This window comes from Nothobranchius furzeri, chromosome 9, assembly GCF_043380555.1.
Source record: "Nothobranchius furzeri strain GRZ-AD chromosome 9, NfurGRZ-RIMD1, whole genome shotgun sequence".
Classification (NCBI taxonomy): domain Eukaryota; kingdom Metazoa; phylum Chordata; class Actinopteri; order Cyprinodontiformes; family Nothobranchiidae; genus Nothobranchius; species Nothobranchius furzeri.
This window is the reverse complement of record NC_091749.1, coordinates 43,343,189-43,368,809: the sequence shown is the minus strand read 5'-3', so window position 1 is coordinate 43,368,809 and position 25,621 is coordinate 43,343,189. Positions and strand designations below refer to the sequence as shown.

At 40.1% G+C, this 25,621-nt stretch overlaps 2 protein-coding genes across 2 annotated transcripts; one reads left to right on the top strand and one right to left on the bottom strand.

Moving 5' to 3' along the window:
• Nucleotides 1–11,823: 11,823 nt before the first annotated feature.
• On the bottom strand, nt 11,824–16,117 carry tmem208 (transmembrane protein 208). The gene is made up of 6 exons (XM_015942504.3): nt 15,939–16,117; nt 15,081–15,176; nt 13,043–13,102; nt 12,826–12,962; nt 12,517–12,601; nt 11,824–12,429 (listed from the first exon to the last, which is right to left on the bottom strand). Exons 1-6 carry the CDS (start codon nt 15,942–15,944, stop codon nt 12,292–12,294), a joined length of 522 nt encoding a protein of 173 aa, XP_015797990.1. The 5' UTR covers nt 15,945–16,117; the 3' UTR covers nt 11,824–12,291.
• An 893-nt stretch (nt 16,118–17,010) lies between these two features.
• Nucleotides 17,011–24,690, top strand: slc39a1 (solute carrier family 39 member 1). The gene is made up of 4 exons (XM_015942503.3): nt 17,011–17,283; nt 18,234–18,358; nt 18,657–18,974; nt 23,334–24,690. The coding sequence occupies exons 1-4, from the start codon at nt 17,172–17,174 to the stop codon at nt 23,685–23,687; spliced, it is 909 nt and encodes a 302-aa protein (XP_015797989.1). The 5' UTR covers nt 17,011–17,171; the 3' UTR covers nt 23,688–24,690.
• Nucleotides 24,691–25,621: the final 931 nt, after the last annotated feature.

The following is a 25,621-nucleotide window of genomic DNA, read 5'->3' as shown; positions in this document are numbered from 1 at the left end:
GGAAAATAACACCTCTTCTTAAGCAGAGCACGACGTTGCCTCGGCTCGTTCACTGCCGAGCCGGACTGAGCTCGATAACAATGACCCAGCACAGCTACTCAACTAGGAGCTGCCCCATGACTGCCTGATGGAAAACCAGCGGGTTTCATCAGACTCGTAGTTTCTTGTTTTTGCTGGGGACCCCCCTGTATTTTACCGCTCCCTCCTGCAGTCTTCCCCTATAAAATTTAAAATGATTCTGTAAATTCCGTGTATCAATAGAAAAAATCTCTGCCTCTGCCAGCTGCAGTAAATGTAGTTTCCAAATAATAAATAAGAGGTGCATTTATCTGTGTATCTTCTTTGATCCGCATAAGTGATATTCTCAGCACCAGAACAGTGAAGCAAAGAAACAGTTTCCTGAGTTTGTTAGTAATTTTATTTATTAGGTGCATCTGACCTGTTCTATTTTTCTCTGAAATGAGATCACATCAGTGCTTCTATGGGTTGCCTCCAATCTGCACTGGAAAATTTTACTTTATTTAGAGACTTGTCATAATTTCTCCCCACGTGTGTGTGTGTGTGTGTGTGTGTGTGTGTGTGTGTGTGTGTGTGTGTGTGTGTGTGTGTGTGTGTGTGTGTGTGTGTGTGTGTGTGTGTGTGTGTGTGTGTGTGTGTGTGTGTGTGTGTGTTGTGTCTGCTCTGCCCTCTCGATCCCCAGTGAATCGTGGAGGATGGCTGCTTATACTGAGCCTCCAGGATTCTCTGGAGGTTTCTTCCTGTTAAAAGGGAGTTTTCCTCTCCACTGTTGCTAAATGCTTGCTTAGTATGAGGATTGCTGTAAAGACTTGATGCAATTTGCTGGGTTCCTTATTTAGGAAACATTCTTTCTGATTGGCTTAATGAACTGACCTGGATTGAAATGTTTATTATGTGAAGTGCCTTGAGATGACTCTTGTCGTGATTTGGCGCTATATAAATAAAATTGAATTGAATTGAATTCAATTGAATTAAGTAGTCATTTTACTGTGTATTTTAGATTTTCTTTCTATAAGCTGTCACCAAGTGGTCCTTTTTTTAGCCTTTAATGTCCATACTACCTTTAGCTACTAAAGCATAAAAATAGTGTCCCTTTTTTCATATTGATCACAGCGATTCATCCTTGCAAACAACCTTTAACTGTTTTTAAATTGCCATGAGACATCCTGTCTTTGTGTTGTTCTGATTTCAGCTCTGAACACTCAGAGGGTTTTGCACTCAGTGACTTTAAGGCCCAGTGGCTTTCTGCCAAAGTTTACAACCACCTTAAGTTAAATGCATTTCCTAGTTGTTCCTGTCTCCTCGCTGAAGGATATTTAACGAAGAAAGAAGTGATGACATTGAATGATAACTGACTTCTGCTTTGAAAAAGCTCATTTTAGAGATCTTATTACTGGATTTTCTCCTTTTTCTCAAATCAGCTGGTTTTCATGCAGCTCCTTCAGTCAGAGCACCCTCGGGGCACTTTACATTGCATTTACCTAATGGTTTATTTTCCTGTTTAATAGGATTATATTTGGAAAAACTTACAATTTTCCAGATTTTTATGCAGAAACTTTTATGATTTGAAAAAGTTATATAGAGGTGTGAATGTTGCACGTTCCTGCATGTTTCATGATAATTTCCTTAGGAACATTTATGTTTATTGCACCGGTTATAGGTAAAGACAGAGATGACAGATTTATTATCAATGTGTTGAACAAGGAGGTAGACATAGTTAAGTATTTTAATCTTTGTTTTTTTATCTTAATATTTTGAAATAAATACCTGTATCAAATTTTTTTATAACAATCATTAATTATCATTTCTGTCTCTCTGATGATTTATTACTTTTCTATAAATTATGTAAAACATGTGTACAGGTTCAGAAATGACTGTAGCATGGAAAACTGGCACATTTACAAAATTTGACCTTTCCTAAAGAAGAACTCAAGTAAGCTCAATAAAAATAGACCAGAAAACGGACTAAAATGCTGATTAAAAGGTTCTTTAACATTCCAGCTTTTGGGAATCAGTTCATCTTCCCAGTAGAAGGCATTTCTCTCAGCAGCAGTTAAACAGGAGGGGTTGTTTTCTACAAGGTGTTTATGTGCCAGCACTAAAATAGTCTTTAAATAAGTTGCATTCCAGTGATTTAAAATCAGATCATAATTACAAAAATGTTAAGAGCTTGGCCAAATGTGGAGGGATATTATTGTGTGTAAAATGAATCTCTTTTGAGCTGAGCCATATTAAAATCCAAGGCATGCCATGTGGTTTTATTGATCCGTCTTGGGTTTGAAGGTGATGACAAACAGGAGCAGGTGACAGCCTGGCAGGGGACGAGATGAGACGTTTAACAGAGGTGACAATCCCTCAGAGGGGGGAGCAGCTCCCACTCTAGATGTTTCCATCACTTAAGCAGACATCGATTTTCCCATAAAATTCCAGGAAACTTAAACACAATACTGAACCTTACATGTCTAACACAGCTTAAACACCCACCTTTACATATAAGAGGCTTGTTTTTCTTTCTTTCTTTTATAGTTTTTAACACAGATCAAACATGAGCAGACACACATTCACACACACCCACACAGGAATTCTTCGCAGCTCCCTTTAAAGGCCACAGAGAGATCTGTGAAAGGCCGCCCAGACAGGATCAACTTTGAATGAGATGATGATTCTGGAAATATTGATACTCATGTTATCAGAGAAGGAAAGAAAATGGATCATCAGCAGCTGGAGCTGTACTTAAAAGGGGCAGTATCAGACTTACCTTGTAGTTGTTGAAAAGAGGCAGCTCAAACGTAGCAGAAAGTCAAAGCCGTGCCCAAGCTGCATTCTATGGAAATTGGTAATCTTGAAAAGGCGAATGAGAATGGTTTGTTAAAAAAAAAGCTAGTTTATTACATAATAAGTGAGTCACATGTGCTAACTCAGGGCTGCCAACTACCCCTCTTTGCTGAAAATGGGGGTGGTGGTGGGGGGGGGGGGTCAGTGGGAGAAATTAGAGGTGTGGCGTGAGAGTATGTGAAAGGAGTCAGATCTGTATGTCTCACGCTCAATGCGTAAGCTCTGTGCTTACTTCTGCATGTTTCAACCCACTTCAACATCAGCAATGTAAAGCTTGGTTTATGCTCGATGCGTCTGTGAGGTTCGCACGGCTCCGCGTAGCAAAATTGCGTCATTTTAACAACCACACCCCTCCACCGCGCCTCCGCACGGTCCAAACTTTCCGCACCGCGCACCTAGGAAACTTTCTAAAGCTTGGTTTATGCTTGACGCATTCACTTTCCACTTGGTGATGCGGCTCGCGGATGGAACGCGCTTCACAACTCGCAGCGTTTATGGTTCATGCGGCTTGTCTCTGCATTGAGCCAATATTCTCCCAAACTGAACGGGGCAGCATGGAGCTTTACAGCATGCATCCAACACTACACCATAGTAGAAGTAGAAATTACTGTTTACAACATGGCGTTCCAGCATTTTTAACAGCGTCCTCATCTTTTCCGACAGTGCGAGCTATTTCTCTCCAAGAATTATTAACAACATGTTGATCACGGTGATCTTTGAGAGCTGAATCAAACAAATGTCTGTATTTATGAACCTCTGCCATACTAGTTCTTGCCGGTCCGCCATGTTTTTCCGCGTCCGACCGTCCGCGTGGTTAGAAATTTTCCTAGGTGCGCATTGCGGAAATTTTGGGCCGTGCGGAGATGCGGTGGAGGGGCGTGGTTGTTAAAATTACGCAATTTCGCAGCGCGGAGCCGTGCGGACCTCGCGGACGCGTCAAGCATAAACCAACCTTTACCAAGCGGACGGTCGGACACGGAAAAACATGGCAGACTGGCAAGAACTAGTATGGCAGAGATTCATAAATACAGACATTTGTTTGATTCAGCTCTCAAAGATCACCGTGATCAACATGTTGTTTATAATTCTTGGAGAGAAATAGCTTGCACTGTCGGAAAAGACGAGGACACTGTTAAAAATGCTGGAATGCCATGTTGTAAACAACAGTAATTTTTACTTCTACTATGGTGTAGTGTTGGATGCATGCCGTAGAGCTCCATGCTGCCCCGTTCAGTTTGGGAGAATATTGGCTCACCGCAGAGACAAGCCGCATGAGCCATAAACGCTGCAAGTTGTGAAGCGCGTTCTATCCACCAGCCGCATCACCAAGCGGAAAGTAAATGCATCAAGCATAAACCAAGCTTTTGTGCTGCTCACAGCAATGCTAACAGTTGAGCAACACTAGGCCGACCTGCTGCTAATGCTCAAACTACTGCTAAAGCTAGGCTGTACCACAGCTAATGCTAACCTCAACTACTTCTAATGCTAGTCTGTACTACTGCTAATGCTAGCCTCAGCTACCATTAATGCTAGCCTCTGCTAATGCTATGCTGTAGTGCTACTAACACCTCTGTTGCAGCTAACGCAGGGCGGCCAACTTTAATTTTCCATGCGGGGGGTGGCTTGAGAGAGCAGACAGGAGACAACAAAAAAAATGTTGGAGCACTACTTGTGTTTCATGATGTACTGGGAATATTCAGACAATGAATGAATGCCAGATAGATCCCTAGTTTGTGGGCCATGTTCATGTCCTGTTGTCCCTCGTGCACACTCCTGCACTGCATCGAGTTTGACCATTTATCAGGGCTCCTGGGTCATTGTGAACCCCAACAAAATGTCATATGTTAAATACAAGCTGAAAGGGAAGTTTCTAATTATAAGTAAACAGCATTCCACTGATCCTTGAAGAATGAAAAAAATAAAAGCGACACAAAGGAAGGATTTGCATTTAGCGCTGATGCTGTGGGTCAGTTTAGACAAAACAAGGCTAAAACAAAGCCCAGAAGATGGGCTGGAGAAGGACTACACCTACATCTCTGATTCTGTTTACACAGCAGAGAGGGAAACTCTGCATCGCATGTAACTGCTTATGATTCTCTCTATCAACTTCAAAGACAGAGAGGGCTATGGGTTCAAAGGTCAAAGGCTCACTGTTGCCCAAATGCCCTCCAATTTCCTGTTTTGTCTGACTTTGCAAGTCCAAAGGGAGCTGAAACGAGAAGATCTGGCTCTGCTGGAGCCGAGGAGACGGAGAGCTTTGTTTCAATCATCCTGACTCTTTGCTTTTAAAGTCAGATCACATAACATCTTATAGAGTTTGAGCTTCTCACACATTTTGCATGGAAAGAGGAATGCAGCCCACTTGCCTTTTCTAATGTTGTCCTGATATACTGTTTACTGCCATGATAAACAAGAACCTTGCCTTCCCACTGTCTTTTCTCTCCATCTCAAACACCAAATTCTTGCGTGAAAGACGTTATTTTAGGAAAGGCTTTCCAACACAGCGCTCACAACAACACATAAATCCCAGATTCCTGCACATCTGTTTATGGAGAGCACAACAAACAAAACATCTGTGAGGTTTTGTGTGTTTGGGAGGGACGTCGGAGGGGAGGGAAAGGGGGTGACATGCAAGTTCGAAGCCCCAGGAATAAATTACACGGCAGCATGGTCCCTCTCAGAGACCACATCTGGGATTGGCCCTGACAACTGGATCCTGTGCTGCTCTCATTTTGGTTACTTTGCTTATAACACTGTAATAGAGACAGTACCGGAGTAATTCTGAAATAAAAGTTCAGAGTTTGTTAAAAGGAGAACTGCAACCTTTTTCTTTTCCTCCAAACTGGTTTCACACCATCACAGGGATTGTGAGGACTGCAGGTTGTGGCTTGTTGTGTTGGGTAAGGTTGGATGTAACAATAATGGTAAATCTGTTGTCATACTGGGAGCAGACAGAGGATTTACCAGCCCACTCGCTCTCTTTAGAGTTCGAGCTTAATCGTTCATTTGGTTTTGTCAACACTGGATCCACAGAGAGACTTTTAATAATAAACAGAAGCTTGCCTGAAGCAGGAGGCTAAAGTCTCCTGATGGAAACGGAAGCTGCACCGAGAGGTTTAACATATCTTCAGCATTTAGGGATTAGGTTGTCATCTGTGCATTTATCTGCCAGCTCCAACATCTAATCTCAAATATGCAAGCAGTTTAAAACGCCACTAAAAAAGATTTACGGAGGTTTTGAAGTGTTGCAGCCGGCCCCATTAATGTGACTCTTCAATTAATTATTACTTGTGACATTATTTGCCCACAGACTGAAAGTGAAATCCTTTAAATCTGGCTCATGTCTGAGAGGTAGGTGGGAGTTATTCTGAGCAAGAAACAACACAAGCTGGTTTAAAAGATTAAATCAGGTCAAGCTGCACTAAAAATCTAGTTATTTCTGCTCCAAGGGTATCTATTAAAGAGTTTGGAAAAGAGAACAACTGGCAACAAGGGAAACTGACAAAAATAATAAAGGAAATCCTCTGTGAAAAACTAAATTAAATGTTAAATGATAATCCAACTTGATGATGAATATTTAGGTTAATAATGACACAAACTGCAACCTTTTTCTAAGTAATCAAAATCTGATTCAGAAAGATGAACAGAACCAAAGAAAGTTTAGATTTCAGCTATTTCACACAAATAAATACCAAATTGGTTAAAGCAATAAAGATGATATGAAAACATAATGTAGTGATGATATTACCAGGAAACCTGTTGTAAATTCATTTTTTGGAATCATTTTTACTTCTGAGAAATAATTATAAGTTTGGTAAGTGAGAAGTTTGATGGAAATCATTGACTTAAGAATGTGGACAAACCCTCTGTGATGCCATCCATAGGTTTCTGAGGCGTCGACTTAAAACCTAGTAAGCGGTTCTGATCATCTCCATCTTGGCCATGTCACCAGTCTTGTCACACCCAGACAATCCACAAAAGGGCAAAGAGGTGGAGCTAAATGCAAAGCGTTGAGGATCTGAGTCAGCCATTAATTTCCCAACTACGAGCTAACTGAGCTAACTGGGCACTTTTAGCCAGAAAAACACAGTTGAGCGACTCAAGAGTGAAGCACGCATAAACTCAAAGAGTTCTGGTGTCTCTGTGGTCTCCAGGGTATGAATTACATAGAAGCATTGGGGGGAGCCGAGCTCCCCTTAGCTCCCCCATAATTTGAAACCTGGTGGTTTCCCTTTAGAGAGCTCCATAGGCAACAAGGCTTGACTACCTTGCATGGGAGTCAGGCGATTGTGTCGCTCAGCTGCCATGGTAGACTGGAGCAACCGGCTGGCTGTGTCACGCGGGTGCTCCTGCCCATGAGAGTCTCCAGGAGACTGGAGCAGCAGATTTGCAGACTTCTGATCACGGAGCTGCCGCTGCCAAGAGACAGGGCACTGAAACTCCATCTTCACTCCTTCTGAGGTGACTTTGTGGATCTCTGACCGCAGTGGACCAGCAGAGTTTGAAAACCTCTGTTAGTTATGGTTAGCTCACTTAGCTTGAGTTTCAGTACCCAGCCAGCCCCACCAACATGTCATATTTCAACCCATTTTGACAAAGCAGAGTTATGGTAAATTCACAGGATTTTACCATATTCAACCAGCTAATTAATGTAGAGAAATACAGTTTTGCTTATCAATGAAAATGGAACAGACTTCTTGGAAGTTCTCTTGGTGTAATAAATACAACAGCTAGCCTTTTTTCCTAACAATTGCACAAATAACATCCAAACACAAACACAGAGGAGACACAAATATAGTGAAGTTCAGAGAATCAAAATGGCCGAACATTTCTGACGCAAGGCCGAGGACTAGCGCTAGGTCTGAGGCTCTTGCTACATGTCAATCAAATCTATTTATTTATCATTTCAAGCATTTAATTACCCCTGTAACATCAAGAAATGGCCTGATTTTGAGACCTACAGGTCAAGTCCACAGCCAGGTCATGCTTTTTGCCCTGGCTACGACTCCAACCTACAATATTTTCCCTCACAGGAGACTGAAAGCCTGACGCCCTGAAAGAGATAATAAAATCAAACAATAACATTCTCTCCTACCAAGGTCCCTTTAGAGAGGAACTCATTAAATGAACTCCTCGATTCACAGACGAAAGAAGATTTTAAAATGAAAGATAATCATTAAATAAACGTTTGTTTATTGCTACTTATAATAATTATAATACAATGAAACGTTTCATTAATCTGTGCTTAATGATATATGTTTAGCATGTTTACTTGACAAGGTCATCACCATCTGCACTCACACAAAAACAAAGTAAAGTTAAGTAAACGCTTGACACATAGTTAACCTTTTGCCCAGTTCAGAGACTCCAGGTCGAAGAGGGTGTGTCTCTGAGATTCTTGGTAACGTTTGGTTGGCTACACAACCATAACATCATAACATTAAAACCAAATCACGCTGGTGATTTTTTCAGTTTGAGAGCAAGCTTCAGACTGGCCATCTGAGCAAAACCTCTTTAACCATCAAGGATTTTGACACGTCGTCAAAACCTTTAACTTTTTCGCACCTGAGAAGCTGATAGCAACAAGATAGTTTCCTGCAGAACAAAGCTGATATTGTTATAACCCCTTAAGAGTTATTCCCGAGACGGAAACTAGTTCCAACTGTCGTTACCTGGAAGATGACCCTGGACTGACCTGGTCGTACTATGAGTTAGTTTACGGACTCCGGTACCGGAGTCTCCGACCCCCTCCTGACATCTCGGATCCAAAGGGCGTCTCCGCTTAGGTACGTAGAACATAGTGAGATTGCGTCTGAATGTGGTTTTGATAATAATCTATTTATAGCTTAAACAAACCAAATTCTTTTAAATCCAGAACTCAGCTCTCTGAGATACGGAGATTCTGACTATATTATATTCACACATCACCTTTTAGTTCCATCCACTCACAGTGAATAATAGTTTAACCAATTTGTCAAGTTTTAATTGTTTGTAAAAATAAATCCTCACTTTTATAAACTTGACTGTTTCTTGAATCAAAAAGAAGTGTGTATAATTCCCTAATGAATAAAGAATCCTAGAATCTTCTGACTAAAACAAATAAAGACCAGGCAAGGTAATATTCTGTATTTAAATAGAGTATCACAGCTTATTGGTCTCAAGTGGTGGTGATAATATAAATAGTTCTTAAAGCCATTTACATAACCCAACATACTATTCATTAACATTATACCCCTAAACGGAAGGTTTACAAAATATTCACCGCCCTCAGAGTTGTCATGAATGTCAACTAGATCTATTAAACCTAAAATGTTTTTTGAGCCAGGCTCATGTTTATTTCTGCTGTGAAGTTGGCATTTTATACATGGGAGTCAATGAGGATTTGCTCCTTTCAGGTGCAAGCCCCTAGTGGATGAGGGCTGAATTACAATTTTTGGCACTTGGAGTTTGGCCGGCCAAAACTGTGGGGTTTAAAAATGGGCTAATGGACAAGATTGGTTATTTAAAGAAAACCGATGAATGATTTAAAAGCAGTTCTACCTTAGATTTAATCTATAAAATTCAGCTTTGTCTTCATCATAGGCTGAAAATTCTAGTTTTCTTCAATAAGAATTTTTAAATTTACATTTGATTTCTAGTTTAATTTGCATTTATCTGAATCTTGCCATGTTTAATGAAGAACCATTTTGTTTCTTGTGAGCTGGTTGATGATGATGATGATGATGATGACATTGGTGGTGTCCCTCAACACTTTTTAGACCTTTGCTCTGCAGTTCATAATATTTCTCCCGAAGTTTATTCACCAAATGTAACATGTCAGATGTACACTGGTGATACTGGTCAGGAGTGATTAGCGAACTATCGTTTTATCTTGATATTATTCAAAATCTGTAAATAGAGATTCAAATCCTGAAGTTACAGGATTCACTCACATGCAGTCTGTGCTACAAACTCTATCGGTCACAGCAGAATTGCAACTAAATATGTCTCTACACTGGCAAAGCAAGATGAAACATGCGGGTATTTTACTTGAACAGGATAAAAATTTACCAAGCTGAGCTGCAAGAAGGATTTAGACATCTGGAAAACTGGAACAACATCACATCCTACAGAAAGCTCTGCTAATCCAGTAAAGTGATGAACTCATCAAATGTTTCTAAAGGTTTTTTTTTTTATTTTTTGCATTTTTATGTAGGACTTTTCTATAATAATGATGTTATTTGTGTACTTTTGGATAGCAGTTCTTATTTTATACTGGACACCGTTAACCTGAGCCTGTTTGGTTAAATCTGCACACTGCTGACTTTTTAATGTGTACCATCCTTCCTCGGTCTAAGTACTGATTTGCACATGTAACACTAAGTGTGGGGAAGAGAGTTAAATGAGTGGATTTATAAGTTGTTGAGCAGAAAATGTTTCTGTGATCATTCGTAAAGTTGATATTTGGACTGTTCAGAGGATGAAGGTGTGAACAGACACTGAGTTTTTACTGCAGAGATCCTGTGAGTCAGCAGACAAGATCGTACAGCCAATAAGATGTTCAGAGTGATCAAAGAGAGCTGCACCTCAGGGTGACATCATTTACATCTCACACACCCACCGCAGCCTCGTGCACCTGTGAACATGCAAAGTTAACAACCAACCGTCGTAGACAAGAGGCGTCATTTAGGGTCTGTGTGTGTGTGTGTGTGTGTGTGTGGGGGGGGGGGGGGGGTTCCTGGAGTTATTAAATGGTTTCAAATCATCTCCCAGACCTGCTACCAGTTTTTAGAAGTAGAAGTCCACACACAGTGTTACGTGAACATGTAAAGACTTATTAACGTCATGAAGACCTAATCAACCCCTACCTAGTAATAAACTCATGATCCCATTTCCTCAGACAGATTAGGATTTGTTTATGGTTTAATGGTTAGTTTCTGATTACTTACAAATTGACTTTAGATTAACTGAACTCATCAGTGGCTAATCTGTTCTTAATTTGTTTACTTATTTTATCTACTTTAACAGGAACAAGCATTGAGATTAGTGTGTTCTAATCCACACAGGCAGCAGCTTAATCAGCTCTAAAGACATCACTAAAGGTCTTTAAAACAATAAAAAAGCAAGTGAATCCAAAAGGAAGATGGCAACATCTTCATTTTGTGCAGCAGAATTCAGGACAGGCTCACCTGGGTGGTTCTGGACCCAATTAAAGAACAAAAAGCTAAATATCTGAATTATGTTATGAGTCCGACACAAAAGACACAGGTTGTTTTACACAAACATCACAGCCTCTTTACCAAACTTGGTTTTGTAAAGAAGGCTAAACTGATGGTTTCATCTACAAAAGGACAAATCAAACCCAGTTTGATGGTGAATCAGGACCTCAGATCTCCATGTTGAGTCCATCAGTGAGTCACAGCTACACAATCTACCCAAGCAGCTGACACCAGTCTCAACTTCATTTATATAAAACTCCTTCATTATTAAACAACTTAGCTCATTTCTACAGAATAATCCTCTATCATGTGCTGCTCAGCACAACCATAAAAACATCATTCTTTTTAAAACTTCTTTTCAAACATGAGACAGTTCCCTTCTTCACCCGGAGCGGTTATTTCTGCCTCAACAAATGTTGACCTTCAGGAAAAAGTAGCTGGTCTGGAGCAGTTTTTAGAAAAGGAGATAGGTATATTGGTCAGTAAAATATTTAGACTCTTCGTTTTCTTTTATTTTAAAATTTGGTCAAAATAGTCGATGTAAAAAAATATTTGATGTAGGTATAAGAGGTGAGGAAATACGCGTTAATTATATTATTTTCTGATAAATATTTATGTCACTCAGACAAAGTTCCTAAAGAATATTAGATTTGTGCATAAATTGTTTATTCGGTTTGCCTTGATAAATCATGCAGGCTTCAGAAAGTTTGATGTGAAATGAAAAAAACTTTTGACATCACAACTGAATGGTTTTCAAACATAAAAACATCAGAATAATATAAGAATTTTATTGCAAAAATTGTTCCCTCTCATTAAAACTCAATCCAGTCATCCAACACAAAACCCACCTGTGATTTTTTTTTAACAAAGACACACAAACGTCTGCTGGGGCCTTAGAAAATAAAATCAAACACGTCAAAACAAAAGCGTAACCATCAGAGGTGTTAAGACTTGTCTCAGAAAACAAATCAGCTGGGAGGCACACATAAACGTCTTAAATCTCACGAAGAAAAATGATTTTTGGATGGTGACTTTTATCTAAACAGGGAACACTTCAGCTCATCATTTAGGGAAAATTAGATTACGTGAAAGAAAAACATGGAAAAACAAGATTCCAGGGTCTCGGGTTTCAGCCGTTTCGCTAAATTACAAACCGTCTTCCTGAACAACTCATGAGTTCCTGGCTTTTCTGTATATTAGCTTCTTTGTATAAAAATACTGCTCCGGCTGCTCCGCAGCATCAGAATCTCGTCTGGCGTCTGCGCTCTTGTCTTCTCTGTTTCTTCTCGTTCACCTCCTCAGGCGCTGATGGGCTTTCTGCCATGAACCAGGGGCCTAGAAAATTCACCCAGAGAAGGTGCAGGGCACGGGCGGGGGCCTGAAAAGCATACAAATCAAAATAAAAAGAGGAAACAGGGTCTCAGGCATTAATAACTGTCGCCAGGATGGATGGATAAGCTCTTACCAGCAACCAAAGGTACCAGAAATAAGAGGAGATGGAGCTCAGTACTTGAACAATGGCTGTGAGCAGGATCATGTCCTTCAAATGCCTGAAATTAGAAAAATCAGTGTAATATGTGCGTCTTTATCGTTTTCAAATTTTACTTCTATTACTTTCTGTCTGCCTCTACTGTACTACTTTTTAGCATTTCCTTTGATAAAGAAAATAATAAAAAGAAGCAGGTATGGTGCTCTTTAGTTTTTCATCATGGCTTCTACTTCCAGGTCAAAAGAAGCCAGAGTTTCTTCCCTTTGCATTTGATTTATTACTTACTCTGCCATTCCCTGCTCCATGTTTAGGTCTATTCCGCCATCCAGGAGACTCCCGTCCTCAGCAAACGCCGGCTTGGCCATCGCCGTCATGGAGCGGTAACTCCCAATATAAATGGCGAGGGCGAATAGCAGCATCAGCTACAGACAGCAAACAAAACAGGTCTGAAAACAGAAAAGAACATGCTGCTGTGTACACTAACACATAAGAACACACTCACCCATGTCCAGAATGTAGAGGAACCGTAGAAAATCAGTAAATTTACAGCAGCATAGATCGCCTGTAAGGAAAAACTGTTTAGATGCAGCCAAAGAGCAAAATGGCGAGAAATTTTCAACGACAACTAGAACTCAGTGTTTATCTAAAATGCATTAAAGAGGCTACTAAGAGATCTACAATAGCATGCTCTTGGAGAGTACAGACACATTTTTCTCCTCTCCCTCCCTCCTTATCCCAAGGCTCTTTGTCCTGTCTGTGCACGGCGCTTTCTGCATTTTTTCTGGAAACTGGAAATTATTAAAAATGGATCTTGTCAGTTGGTTTCTCAACGCGATTGACTAAATTTTTTTCAACGATGACAACGGGAGAAGGGGCTCCCGGATGTCCCTCTGGGACAGAGCCAGCTGGGTATATCATGGACTCCTGGAAACAGTGGAACCTGATATGCCTCTCTCAACTGTCTGTAGAGGATTCTGAAGATGTCTGGATATTCGTCGTTTTGGTGTTGGGATTCCTGCTGTTTGGCCTGAGCGGTTACCTGGCTTACTGGAAAATTAACAAGCTTTCGAGGAATATTGGCTCAATCCCGGAGCTCAGGGATGGAATGCATCATGCTGTGAACGCACAAACTCATATAATTGTCGAGATGAGTCGTAAGCTTGGAACTTTGGCTGAGATTCAGGCTCTGGCACAAAAGGTGGATTCCATCAAGGAGCGAGTGGACGGATCAGCACGGATTGGGATTGATTAATTACACCATTATTGATCTAGAGGGGTTGTAGACCAACAGAACAGTAAGGCAGAGAGGAAATTATCTCTGTCTGTCCCCAAAACTATTCTTATCTGAATCTGGTGCCCTTGGAGCCTGTGAGGCTGAAGTGATAACTCCCCCTCAGAAGAAATGTGGAATGGGGTCGTCGCTATGGTAACTCTTTATCCCTATCCAAGCCTGGGCGGGACTGTGACCGGTGAAGGCTGTGGAACCGTATCCAGGAGTCACTGTGCTCTCTATCCCATTATCTCCCTCCCCTGTCCAAACGGAGGTGATGAGCGCTGCTCCATGCGGCTGCACGCACTGAAGTGAGGAGAGTCCCAACCCTACCTCCCCACCTAGTGGACACTTATGTTGTGTAATGTCTGAAGTCTGTGTACATATCTGTCTGAGGTGTTTTTTGCATAGCAAAGTTGCCCTCTCTGTGGAGGGTAACTCTGAAGTGCCTTTGTTCCCTCCCCCCGACTCTATCCTCATATAAACCCTCTTGATCTATTACGGTAGCGCGACTCGAGTTGCGACTGACCACAGTAACCAATTCTTGTCATGTGTCTATGTATGTCTGATCTCAGAATTGTGTGTACTGAAACTCTAATTTCCCTCTGGGATTAATAAAGTACTTTTGAATTGAATAAAGATTATTTATGGCAATTATTACCCCCAAAACATTTAATTATTCTATAAATCGATTATATAAATGACAAATTATACTAATGTTGGATTCATAAATATGTTTGACACATTAAAAAATCACCAGAAAATGTTTTTATTCTGCTTTAAGGCGACTTTTGCTCATCTGGAACATGAGAGAACTGCATCATGAATAAAAATCCGATCTGGCCTTAAGTCATCCATTAAGAAACTAAAAAAAAAAAAAAAGAAAAGACAGTTAAATGTGCTGAAAGAAAATAAGCATTGCAACCAGGAAGTGGTTTCTTCAAAACAAGATCAGTGTTAGATCTTCCCAGACATAATCCAGGCTAAAAGCTCAGATATGGCCTGCAGAGGGCATCCTCTCACAGTCTAGATCGTTTGATCAACAGAAAAATGATCAGCTCAAGATGTCTCAAACTAACAAAAATCACATTTACACAAAAAAATCCCCAAAATATGATTTAATAATGTATCATTTGTGCTCTAGAAGAATAAAAATGACGATGTTGTCACGTTTGTTATTATTGTAATCTAGACTGATAGTCATTGGGTTTATTTGTCTGCAAACTAGTGAAACTCTTAAATAACCAGTTGCGTTGTGTTTTAATCTTACATTTGCTCCGAGGATGACTCTTGTGTAGAACTTGAGCGTCGCCTCATTCTCCTCGAATATCTGCTTCTTTCCCTTCGTGCCAACTTTAACTTTGGGCTTCAGGATGACACACAGACACAGCGTTTTACTACCAAGCTAGTTTCACAGAAGCACACTTTCTTTATCCTGATGGCAAATCCTCTCAGAAAAAAATCAATAGAGATAACAGTAAGACACAATGTTGTTTCACTGGCTCCACTCTTCTCAGGATTAGATGTTTTTCTAACTAATGAGACTCTCCTTGTTTTTATCTAACACATGTTCTGCTACCATCATCAGTTCTAGAAAATTATTGCAATGTGAGATGAAGAAATCAGTTCTTATCTGTAAAATGTTACATTAGACCCACTACTACATCTTTAACTCTGTGCGGTTTGAGTTATTTTATAGGGCTATCATGAGTGTTTTCTTTTTAGGAATCGGTGTGGTGGTACAATCTGTCTTCTTTGATATTTTATATAGATGCAGCTAAAGAAATTTCATTGAATCAAGATATTGTAACAAATTACCAAAGACCCTAGGGTCTATCAGTGTAGTTTAGAAACGGTATTCAGTAACTTTTCTGCTATCTGTGGGGCCAACTCGACTCTTCCCGTGGTTTTTGTACATTATGGGAGTTCCCAGGTTGAAATTAAATTAGCATTACAATTAAAAGTAACAGAAAGAAATGTGTGACCTAATGTTATTCTCGTTTATTGGCTTGTAGTCATAATGTGTTGGTCCGTCTGCACATTAGTGCTGTTTCAGCTTCAGACTGTCAGTTACAGAAGTGAATGAGTGTTCCTGTCAGTCTGCCCAGCTGCGTTTCTGTTTCCTCACCGCCATTCGCTCCGTGTTTCGCTGCTGTCGGTTTTCTCCGCAGCTTCTTCTTTGTCGTGGACCTCAAATCCACCACCGTTTTATTTCTGCTAATGTCAAAATTCAATCTGATGTCAGCCTGCGGTGCAATCTCTTGAAACACATCACCACTCAGAAGCTTCGGAGAGGCCATATCCGGCGCGCGGATATGACGTCACGAGCAGATGTGGTAAAAATTTGCAGTAGTGGCTCCATCTGCTGGTCAAAATGATTAATTACTGATTTTGGTTTCAAACTTGACCGTTTTCAGACATAAAGGTCATACTGTATTTCAGGCGGTGTCAGCAATTAATTCACTTTAAAACGTTATTATCAAGGATTGGTGATAGAAACATAAATCATTTTTGTTCTTTCTATAAAAATGTTATTGCGAGTTATTTAGTTATAGTTCCTAGTTTGTGAATTGTTTGTTCACTGACAATGACAATAAACCTTTTCTGATTCTGATTCTGATTTACTTTGTTGACAATGGCACCGATTCTGAATTAAGATCCAACAAAAAAATTAATCAGTGTAAAAACAACAACACACGCAAAAAATATACAAAATAAATAATTAAACTTAGAATTGTAGGAAGACAATGAAAATCTTTAAAAGCATACTCTTTATTTTTTAAATACATTTGCCATGAGTATGATGACAAATGTTAGTTACTAAATTTCTCAATATTGGTACAGAAAAGGATTAGGGTCACTGAAAATAAAGAGAGTTCTGACTTTATTTGAAGAATTCTTACTTTTTTGTCAGAATTCTGACCTTTTTTTCCCCCTCAGGATTATTAAAGTTAGAATTCTGAGATTAAAGTCAGAATTCTGAGAAAAATGTCAAAATTCTCTTTTTTATCTTTTTACTGGCCCTAATCCTCTTCCGTAGATTGGATGCCAAATAAATTACCAGTCTTGTAAAAGATTTTTAAATCTTACTTCAAGTGTTGAGAAAAGGGCACACACCAACAATTAATTTGATGAACGTATTTACTAAATTCGGCTCTCGTCTCAGCTTTCTCAAAACCGCATTGTAGGACCCTCCTCGGCTACCGTAGCCCTCATGACAAATAAATATTTGAGTGCTGTTTGGTTTCAATCATGCTCCAGTTGCTCTGTTTTCATGTTAGCACGCTATTAATTCATTCTGTCGTTAGTTCAGTGTCAGACAACGAAATCTCATTCTTTAACTGACAGTTTAAACGACACGATGGAATACCTGCTTCAAGTAAAAATCGGTGTTTTGTTCGGTCTGCTACTTTTGACTCTGTTTTTTGGTTTTATTCCTGCGAAGCTCCAGTGGTTCAGAGACATCGGGACAGGTTGGTACTCTACATGTTGTGTTTAGAATAAGTATCCATAATGTCCCTACGTTTATTGTGTATTATATTATGGATTTTTCTTCACGGTTATGCCGATAATCAAAGAGGATCATTTTTGATTAAATTTTCGGCTTCCGTTTTGCTTCCACCGTGTATTTAATAGGCAGACTAGAAGACGAGCTTAAATTGCTGACAGTTTGAACAGACTTTGGTGAAAAGGCCCCTCCTAAGAGATAAGGCCATCCACATCACTTAAGAAAGCATGCTATCCTACTGTATGTACATGTGAATCACGTGTTTTTGCTGCTCATAAGCTATTACTGTGATCAGTGATAATTATGTCACTGAGATTAAATAACAAATAAATCAAAACCAAAGTCCCATTTAAACTTTGATTAATTGTCAAACAATCTCAAAACGTAAACATTCTAAATTCCTTATTTCCATCTGGTATTTATTATTAATATCTTTATGTGGCTTACTAAAGTTCGGCACAGTTTGAAGAATAACCCCACTTGATAAATATTAGTGTAAACTGCCTTTTAAAAAGTTATTAATGTTAGTGGCAGTAGTCTCTCTCAGCCCTGGCAGAAGTCACATGATATGGCTTGGAGGTCCTATACCACGTGATTATATTTAATTAAATGTTATTTTAAAAAGAAACGTAACTTTTTTCCTTCTCACATGGAAATGAAAGCATCAACCTCTTCATTACAGCTGAGCTGTTTGTATGGATTGATCACATGATGCACCAGAAGCAGATCTGAGGAAATTTACCAGAGTATGTGCAGATACAGCTAAACCCTCACAAAGTATAAAGATCTTCTTTAAAATATATTTATTAATACTTTTCTGAGAAATTAAAACATCTGAAATGAATAACCAGTTTGCAGCCATCTTTACTATGATTTGGAGCTCATCTTGACACTTTTTTTTTTTCCTATTTCCAGAATCCCATCGAACAGTTCTGAGCCTGATCAGCTGCTTTGCTGGTGGAGTTTTCCTGGCAGCATGTTTGCTCGACATCATTCCAGATTATCTGTCAGACATCAGTAGCGAGCTCAATTCTCTGGAGGTATGGCTCAGTTCAGACTGAATCAGAGCAGAAAAAGTGACTTTGAAACATTTACTGTAGCTTTTTTGTTTTTAATCAAACCAGCACTTCACATTCTCCAGATGTATACTTAAATGATATTAAAAGAACTAAAGTCCCACATTTTTTATCTGGAATTTGAGGATTTACTGTATCATTTCTGATTAACTTTAAATTGCACACATCCATGTAAATCATCAACACCAGTATGTTTTAGATTCACCTAAATCTATTAATGTTTGTCATCATCTGACTAAAATCTTTATATGGGTCTTAACAGTCCAGTTTTCCCCTGCCGGAGTTCATCATGGCTGCTGGCTTCTTCACGGTGCTCATACTGGAGAAGATTGTCCTGAACTGCCGGGAAATGAGAGTGCTCCATGGTGAGAGGGCGCCACTTTTAACAGGAAACAGAAACGGCCACGGGCCACACAGTCACGGGGGCGTCCCGAACCCCGACCTGGAGAGCAGCGGCCATCACGTCCACGTGGACTTCCAGGCTCACTCCCCGTTTCGTTCCTTCATGCTCTTCCTGTCACTCTCTCTTCATTCGGTGTTTGAGGGCCTGGCCATCGGCCTGCAGAGCACCGACTCAAAGGTGAGAACCTGATATCTCATTTATGCTTCCTGTCATTGGTTCCTCTTTTACTTAATCCTGATAAAGTACAGCTCAGGTAAGATTGGAGTCGCATTCAGACTGTGTAAATGTGCACAGAAGAAACTTTCAGTTTTGAGCTCCAGAATGCAGAGAGAGGAAATGAATCATTCGGTCGCGTGATGCTGATCACAAGACGGCCTAAATCAGCCTCCTGTCGGTTTTACCTCAGGGCTCCTCGCCTACTCTCCTGGTATTTTTGCAACTTAGCAGGTGGATAAAATGCTTGTTGGACAATTGAATTAAACTTTTGTATGATATTTCATTTAAGCAGTTGACACAACGTGCTGTCATGGTCAGACACAAGAACTAAACTGATAATTTGTAAAAATATATATATATATATATATATATATATATATAGAGAGAGAGAGAGAGAGAGAGAGAGAGAGAGAGAGAGAGAGAGAGAGAGAAAGGAAAATAAAATTGTCTGATTATTTCTTTAAAGGTGTGGTTCACTGAAACATTTTAAATCATTATTTCTGATTATAATCGATCACTGAGTTTTTCATGCAGGCTGAACAGAAAAATAGTTTATGTTTATTTATTTAGCAGACGCTTTTATCCAAAGCGACTTACAATTTATAACTATAAGGCATGTTGTGATCTGTGGGGGAAACCGGAGTACCCGGAGGAAACCCACGCATGCATGGGGAGAACACGCAACTCCACGCAGAAAGGCCGCAGCCAAGTTTCAAACCTGCAACCTTCGTGCTGCGAGGCAATAGTGCTAACCACTGCGTCACCATGCAGCCCAGTCTCCCATGCCCATGTAGTCTCCTACACCTATCTCCTGCATTAGCTTCTGGTAGAAAATAGACGGTTAAACTCTAAAAAGCCTGACAGATCTACGTCACACTGTCACTTTACGTTCATGGAGTCACCCATCTTGTTCACACAGAGGCCTCCCCACCTGATTTTAATTTCAATTTTTCAATGAAGAATGGGAAAAGGGGAGGCGGGACTGCTTTTATAAGCTCATCAACACTTTTAGCAAAACCTGCTTTATTTGATCATTTTAACACTTTTGAATACACTGCAGCCACTTTTAGCATTCCTCAGATTTTATGTGTCACTGTTTGCAGGCCTCCTAAACAGAGTGCACCTTTTATTCAAGAGTTTTTATCAATTTTACACAACTCCTTAGATAGGATTATTTTAGCTGGAGATTTTAATCTGCACGTGGATAACCTTTTAGACCCTTTAGTCACAGACTTTTTAAACATCTTGAATTATATGGATTTTACCCGACATGTCACGCAGCCAACTCACAACAGAGGACACACCCTGGACTTGGTCATCACGTATGGCCTGTCCGCTGGTGTGTCCTCTGTTGTCGACTTGGCAGTGTCCGGTCCCTATTGCATATTTTTTAACATCAACAGCGTTATCCAGTGCGGGCCCTCTGTGAGAACTGTAAGGAAGCGTCATCTAACCCCTGAAGTGGCTGCTGGTTTTCTCGAAGCTTTTAGTAATATCCCTCCAACTAACATCTCCGCCCCTTGTGATTTGATTATCAATGATTTTAACAGAGGACTTGAGTCAGCTCTTAACTTGCTTGCTCCACTCAAAACCAAAAACTTACAATCAAACCGTACATCACCTTGGAGAAATGAAAACTTAAGAAAACTAAAGAGAACCTGCAGAGTGGCGGAGAGGAGATGGAAGAAAAACAAATTAGCAATAAATCATCAGATATATTCAAAACTACTAAAAACATACAATAACGCTGCAAGGAATTCAAGAAATGCATACTTTTCCAAAATCCTCTCAGACAATAAAAATAACCCTAAAATTATTTTCTCCACAATCAATAATATTCTCAACTCTAACCCAAACTCAACTCAGAAAACCCCCTCAAACACCCTCTGTGAGGAGTTTGCAGCCCACTTCAGAGGGAAGGTAGACGCCATCAGATGTAACATTTTATCCTCTCAACGTAACGCGGTTTTAGACACATCTGAGAGTGTGTGTCTACCTGAGGAAACACTGGACAGTTTTGCTCTGGTTGGAGCTGAGAGTCTTGATAAAGCTTTCTCGTCAGTGAGGCCCACCACATGTGTCCTGGACCCTATTCCCACAAGGTTTTTTAAACAATTTTATGATTCTTTTAGAGATGAGGTTTTAACCATGATGAATTGCTCCCTTCAGACGGGGGTTTTTTCTGCCGCTTTTAAACGGGCGGTGGTGAGGCCCCTGCTGAAGAAGAACAATTTAGATTTTAATGATTTAAACAATTATCAACCGGTATCCAACTTACCATTTTTAAGCAAAATTTTAGAAAAGCTTGTTTTAATTCAACTTAATGATTTTATCAACACCCATAATGTCTTAGAAAAATTTCAGTCTGGTTTCAGGGTCAACCACAGCACAGAGACTGCCCTTCTGAAGATTTTAAATGATTTTAGAGTAAATTATGATGCCCAGAGGGTGACTGTGTTGGCTCTACTGGATCTAAGCGCTGCCTTTGATTCAGTAGACCACACTATTCTTTTATCTCGTTTAAAACAGATCGGCCTCTCTGGTGCTGTTCACCGATTGTTCACTCACCTCATGGTGAGTTTGGATACCTGTTCCTCTAGGGTTCATAGGATTACATGTGGTGTGCCCCAGGGTTCAATTTTAGGCCCAGTGCTTTTTAATCTTTATATGCTCCCTCTTGGCAGTGTCATCGGGAGACACGGGGTGAATTTCCACAGTTACGCTGATGATACACAGCTGTACATCTCTGGCTCCTGATGACACAACTGCATTTTAGACATCAAATCCTGGATGGCAGAAAACTTTCTCCAGCTCAACCAGGACAAAACTGAAGTTTTAGTTATCGGTCTTGAGGCCCAGAGAGAGAAACTTTTACCAAAATTACAATCACTGTCTCTTAATCCATCTTCACAAGTGAAGAACCTGGGTGTCACCTTTGACTCTGAACTTACTTTTATCCATCATATTAAAAATATAACCACAATAGATTTTTATCATCTAAAGAACATCGCCAGAGTCCGCCCCATTCTCTCTCGGGCCAATACGGAGACACTGATGCATGCTTCCATCACCAGTAGGATAGACTACTGCAATGCCCTGCTTTCTGGTCTTCCTAAAGAGAGAATTTCAGGTCTACAACTATTACAAAACTCAGCAGCACGTGTCCTGACAAAGACCAGGAGGCGGTAGCACAATACTCCGGTTTTAAACACGCTGCATTGGCTCCCCGTATGTTTCAGGATCGATTTTAAAATACTTTCAACGGTTTTTAAGTGTCTTAACGGTCTTGGGCCTTCTTATCTTTCAGAACTGCTTTTACCGTATGAACCCACGAAACAGGCTCAAGACCCATCTTTTTAGCTTAGCTTTTAACTGATTACTATCACTTTTTAAATAAATTGATTAATGAATTAGGTTATTTATTTATCTATTGGGGGGGGGGCATGTTTGTGTCTATCTACGGTGTGTGTGTGTGCGTGCCGGAGGATGAGTGTTGTGAAGGGGTTTTTAAAATTCTGGGGGTGGGAGGGAATGTGGGTATGTGGGCCTTTTTAATTTGTTAAGCACTTTGAGTTGCATGTATTGTAGGATAGAGTGCTATATAAATAAAGTTGATTGATTGATTGATCTTCACTCACAATGGGGAAGGCTGTTGTTGGTTTAGCGTTCGGGAAACTGCAGAGAACGTCTTGGCTAGTACAAGCTAACCATTAGCATTAGCAACTCCACCCCACAGCAGAACTCCTCCAGGCATTAGTTATTTTTAAGGAGATAAAACATCAACATTGCAGAGCAAACTGAGTCAGTGTTAGAATCGTGTTGTTGTTATCCAATCAGAGATGAGACGTCCAAATATCAGGAAATAAGACTCCAAAGCCTGCCGTCTGAACTCCTCCAGCTGACCTCTCCATGCTGCTGATACAGGTACTTCTGGGCTTTTTATCCCCAGAGTATGACTTACGTGGTATTCCTCCTACTAGAGACCACAGGAAACGATTGATTAAATGAGTGTTCAACACCGTTAAAAAGACCTAGAGATCTTTGAATTAGTGCATCTTTAGAAGGAGGTTTAAAACCTTTGCACCATACCTATTTGTAAGACTTCTTTCAGTTTACAGTTCAGAAAGCAAACATCCTTCATTAAATAGGTGCAAATGTACGTATCAGCCAGTTAAACAGGTTAAAGCTCCAATAATGCAGATCAGTCAGAAGTGTTCTGAGTAATCTCTCATCGGTATCACATGAGTGAACGGACAGACTGCCAGTTTAATCTTTATAACACATGATTTTTATTGGGTTTTTTTCATCTTTGCTTTGCAGGTTTTAGAGATCTGCATCGCCATTCTTGTCCACAAGAGCATCATCGTGTTCAGCCTATCCCTGAAGCTGGTCCAAAGCGCAGTTCCTCCCTTTTGGGTGGCTGCGTACCTCGTCATATTCTCCATGATGTCACCAATAGGCATCGCCATTGGCATCAGTGTGATGGAGGCCGAGTTGGCGGCTGGAGCTCTAATCCAGGCCATCCTGGAGGGACTCGCCGCAGGAACGTTTGTTTACATCACCTTCATGGAGATCCTTCCTCATGAACTGAACTCAGCTGGGAACCAGCTCCTAAAGGTGTTCTTCCTCCTGCTGGGTTTCACCATCATGGCAGGACTGACGTTTCTGGGCTGAAGCATCAGATGTCACACACGTGTTGGTCACTTTAGGACAAAAAACTGTGCTCTTTTGAATCTAAGAGGGTGGTTCACTCGCGGTTACAGCCAGCTATGGACGTTTTTAAGTCAAAGAGAGTTTGACATCTTGCTTGTGTTGTCGCTTTTTTTTAAATATTGGTGAAAATATCCATGATGAAAGAGCTCAGATTGTCTTTATATTAATATTTTTGTCTTTTTACTTTTTAAAAAATGCACAGGGTTAAGTTTACCACTGACAACACTTAGAAACACAAGTTGGGCCTGCAAAATAAAACTACGTTTTCAGCTTTTTAACTACTGGAAAAGTCCTGTAACTCCATATCAGTATAGCCAACATGTTTACAGAGTCCCTGTGAGGCAATGATGAAATCTGACACCTGTTTTCCCCCCAAAAACTTGAACTCCATTACTTTTTGTGATTCTGAGCTGTTAGAAAAATATATTTACATCTTATATTTATCCAGAAAGCTACACTCCAGTTTACTTTTTGACAAATACACAAGCTTAAAGCATTTACCTAGTAAGATGTTCGAACAAAGATCTAAGTCGATCTTTATTTTCTCTGGGAGAATTAAGGTCAAACCAGGTCAAACGTCATTCTTGTGCTCATAGAGCTTCACTGAGACAACAAATGCAGCAGTAATCTGTTGACTCTAATCCTGTTTTAAGCCATCATGTGATGGGCAGATTGCTTCCTTGTAGAAAATAAGGAAATAGAAATGCATGTATTGAATGTCAGCAAAAATGGAAGTTGTTTTTCATGCTCGGTTGAATGAATCTGGTTGTTTTGTTTATTTCATTTAGTGCAGAAACGAGCTCACAGTAGTGTTTGTTTACCACGGGGTCATCTGTAAATTTGAAAACTGATTTAAATGGTTGTAATGTTTTGCACCTTACTGAGAGGTGTTCTTTTCTACGTATGTAAAACAATAGAGTAAGGTGTTAAGAAGCAAATTAAATGCATTTCATAGACATTGTTACGGTTTGTTTTGGTTGCTTTTAATTTGGCTTTATTTTATTTTTTGTGTTTTTATACCTGATTTCTGTCATCTGGGTGCATGATGGTGTGATTTCACAGTCGCCAAAGTTTAGGACCATCTCTAAGCTACCTTTGCTCTGGCTGAGCAGGTAAAAGACCTTCTGGAGAGCCACTCACTCCTAAATGATTGTCACCAGGATTCCATAAAAGTCACTGGACAGAACCGGCTCTGCTAAGGGCGTCCAGTGACATCCTGATGCCTGCTGCCTGTTGGATCTCTCGCATTTGATACTGTGGATTATGGCATTCTGATAAGCCAATTACTGGATGTTGTCCGCCTCTTTGGAGTGGTTTTAAACTGGTTTTCATCTTATCTTTATGGCAGTATTTTGCACATTTCCATAAATTAGTTGCAGTCTGTACAGACGCCCATCTGTGGGGTACCCCAGGGGTCAGTTCTGGTACCAATCCTTTGTCTTTTATATTTGCTTTCTCTCAGTTTCTCAGTAAACTCAGTGATCTATCTTACCGCTTCTATGCTGACATTCAGTTGTGTTGCTCCAGGTTCAAATGAGCTCCATAAATTATTTGCACTAATCACCTGCTTGTCTGAAATTAAGCAGTGGTTAAATGAAAATGACTTAAGTTGGAATGCAGACAAAACGGAGGCTCTCGTTGCTCCAGACAAGGAAATCCCTGTTATGCAGCAACTATTCCCTATTCTCTTTTGTCCAACCCTTTGTACGAAGCATAGGAGTTACATTTTATTCTGACATGTCTTGAACAGCATTCTAATCAACTTGTTGAAAACTGCTGCTTTCATCTCCGGAACATCTCAAAATTAAAAACTTTTATGTCAAAGTCCGATCTGAAAAGGATCGTTCATGCTTTTGTTTCATTGCTGCTGGATTACTGCAACAGTCTCTTCACTG

Excerpts from the sequence above, each read along its gene's own strand:
- tmem208 (XM_015942504.3), bottom strand. Across the intron at positions 12,602-12,825 it reads ATGGAGCAGGGAATGGCAGA|GCATTTGAAGGACATGATCC; the intron begins GTAAGTAATAAA and ends TTCTAATTTCAG. Across the intron at positions 12,430-12,516 it reads TCTGGTACCTTTGGTTGCTG|GCCCCCGCCCGTGCCCTGCA; the intron begins GTAAGAGCTTAT and ends TATGCTTTTCAG.
- slc39a1 (XM_015942503.3), top strand. The coding sequence starts at position 17,172 with ATGGAATACCTGCTTCAAGTAAAAATCGGTGTTTTGTTCGGTCTGCTA. Across the intron at positions 17,284-18,233 it reads GTTCAGAGACATCGGGACAG|AATCCCATCGAACAGTTCTG; the intron begins GTTGGTACTCTA and ends TCCTATTTCCAG. Across the intron at positions 18,975-23,333 it reads TGCAGAGCACCGACTCAAAG|GTTTTAGAGATCTGCATCGC; the intron begins GTGAGAACCTGA and ends TTTGCTTTGCAG.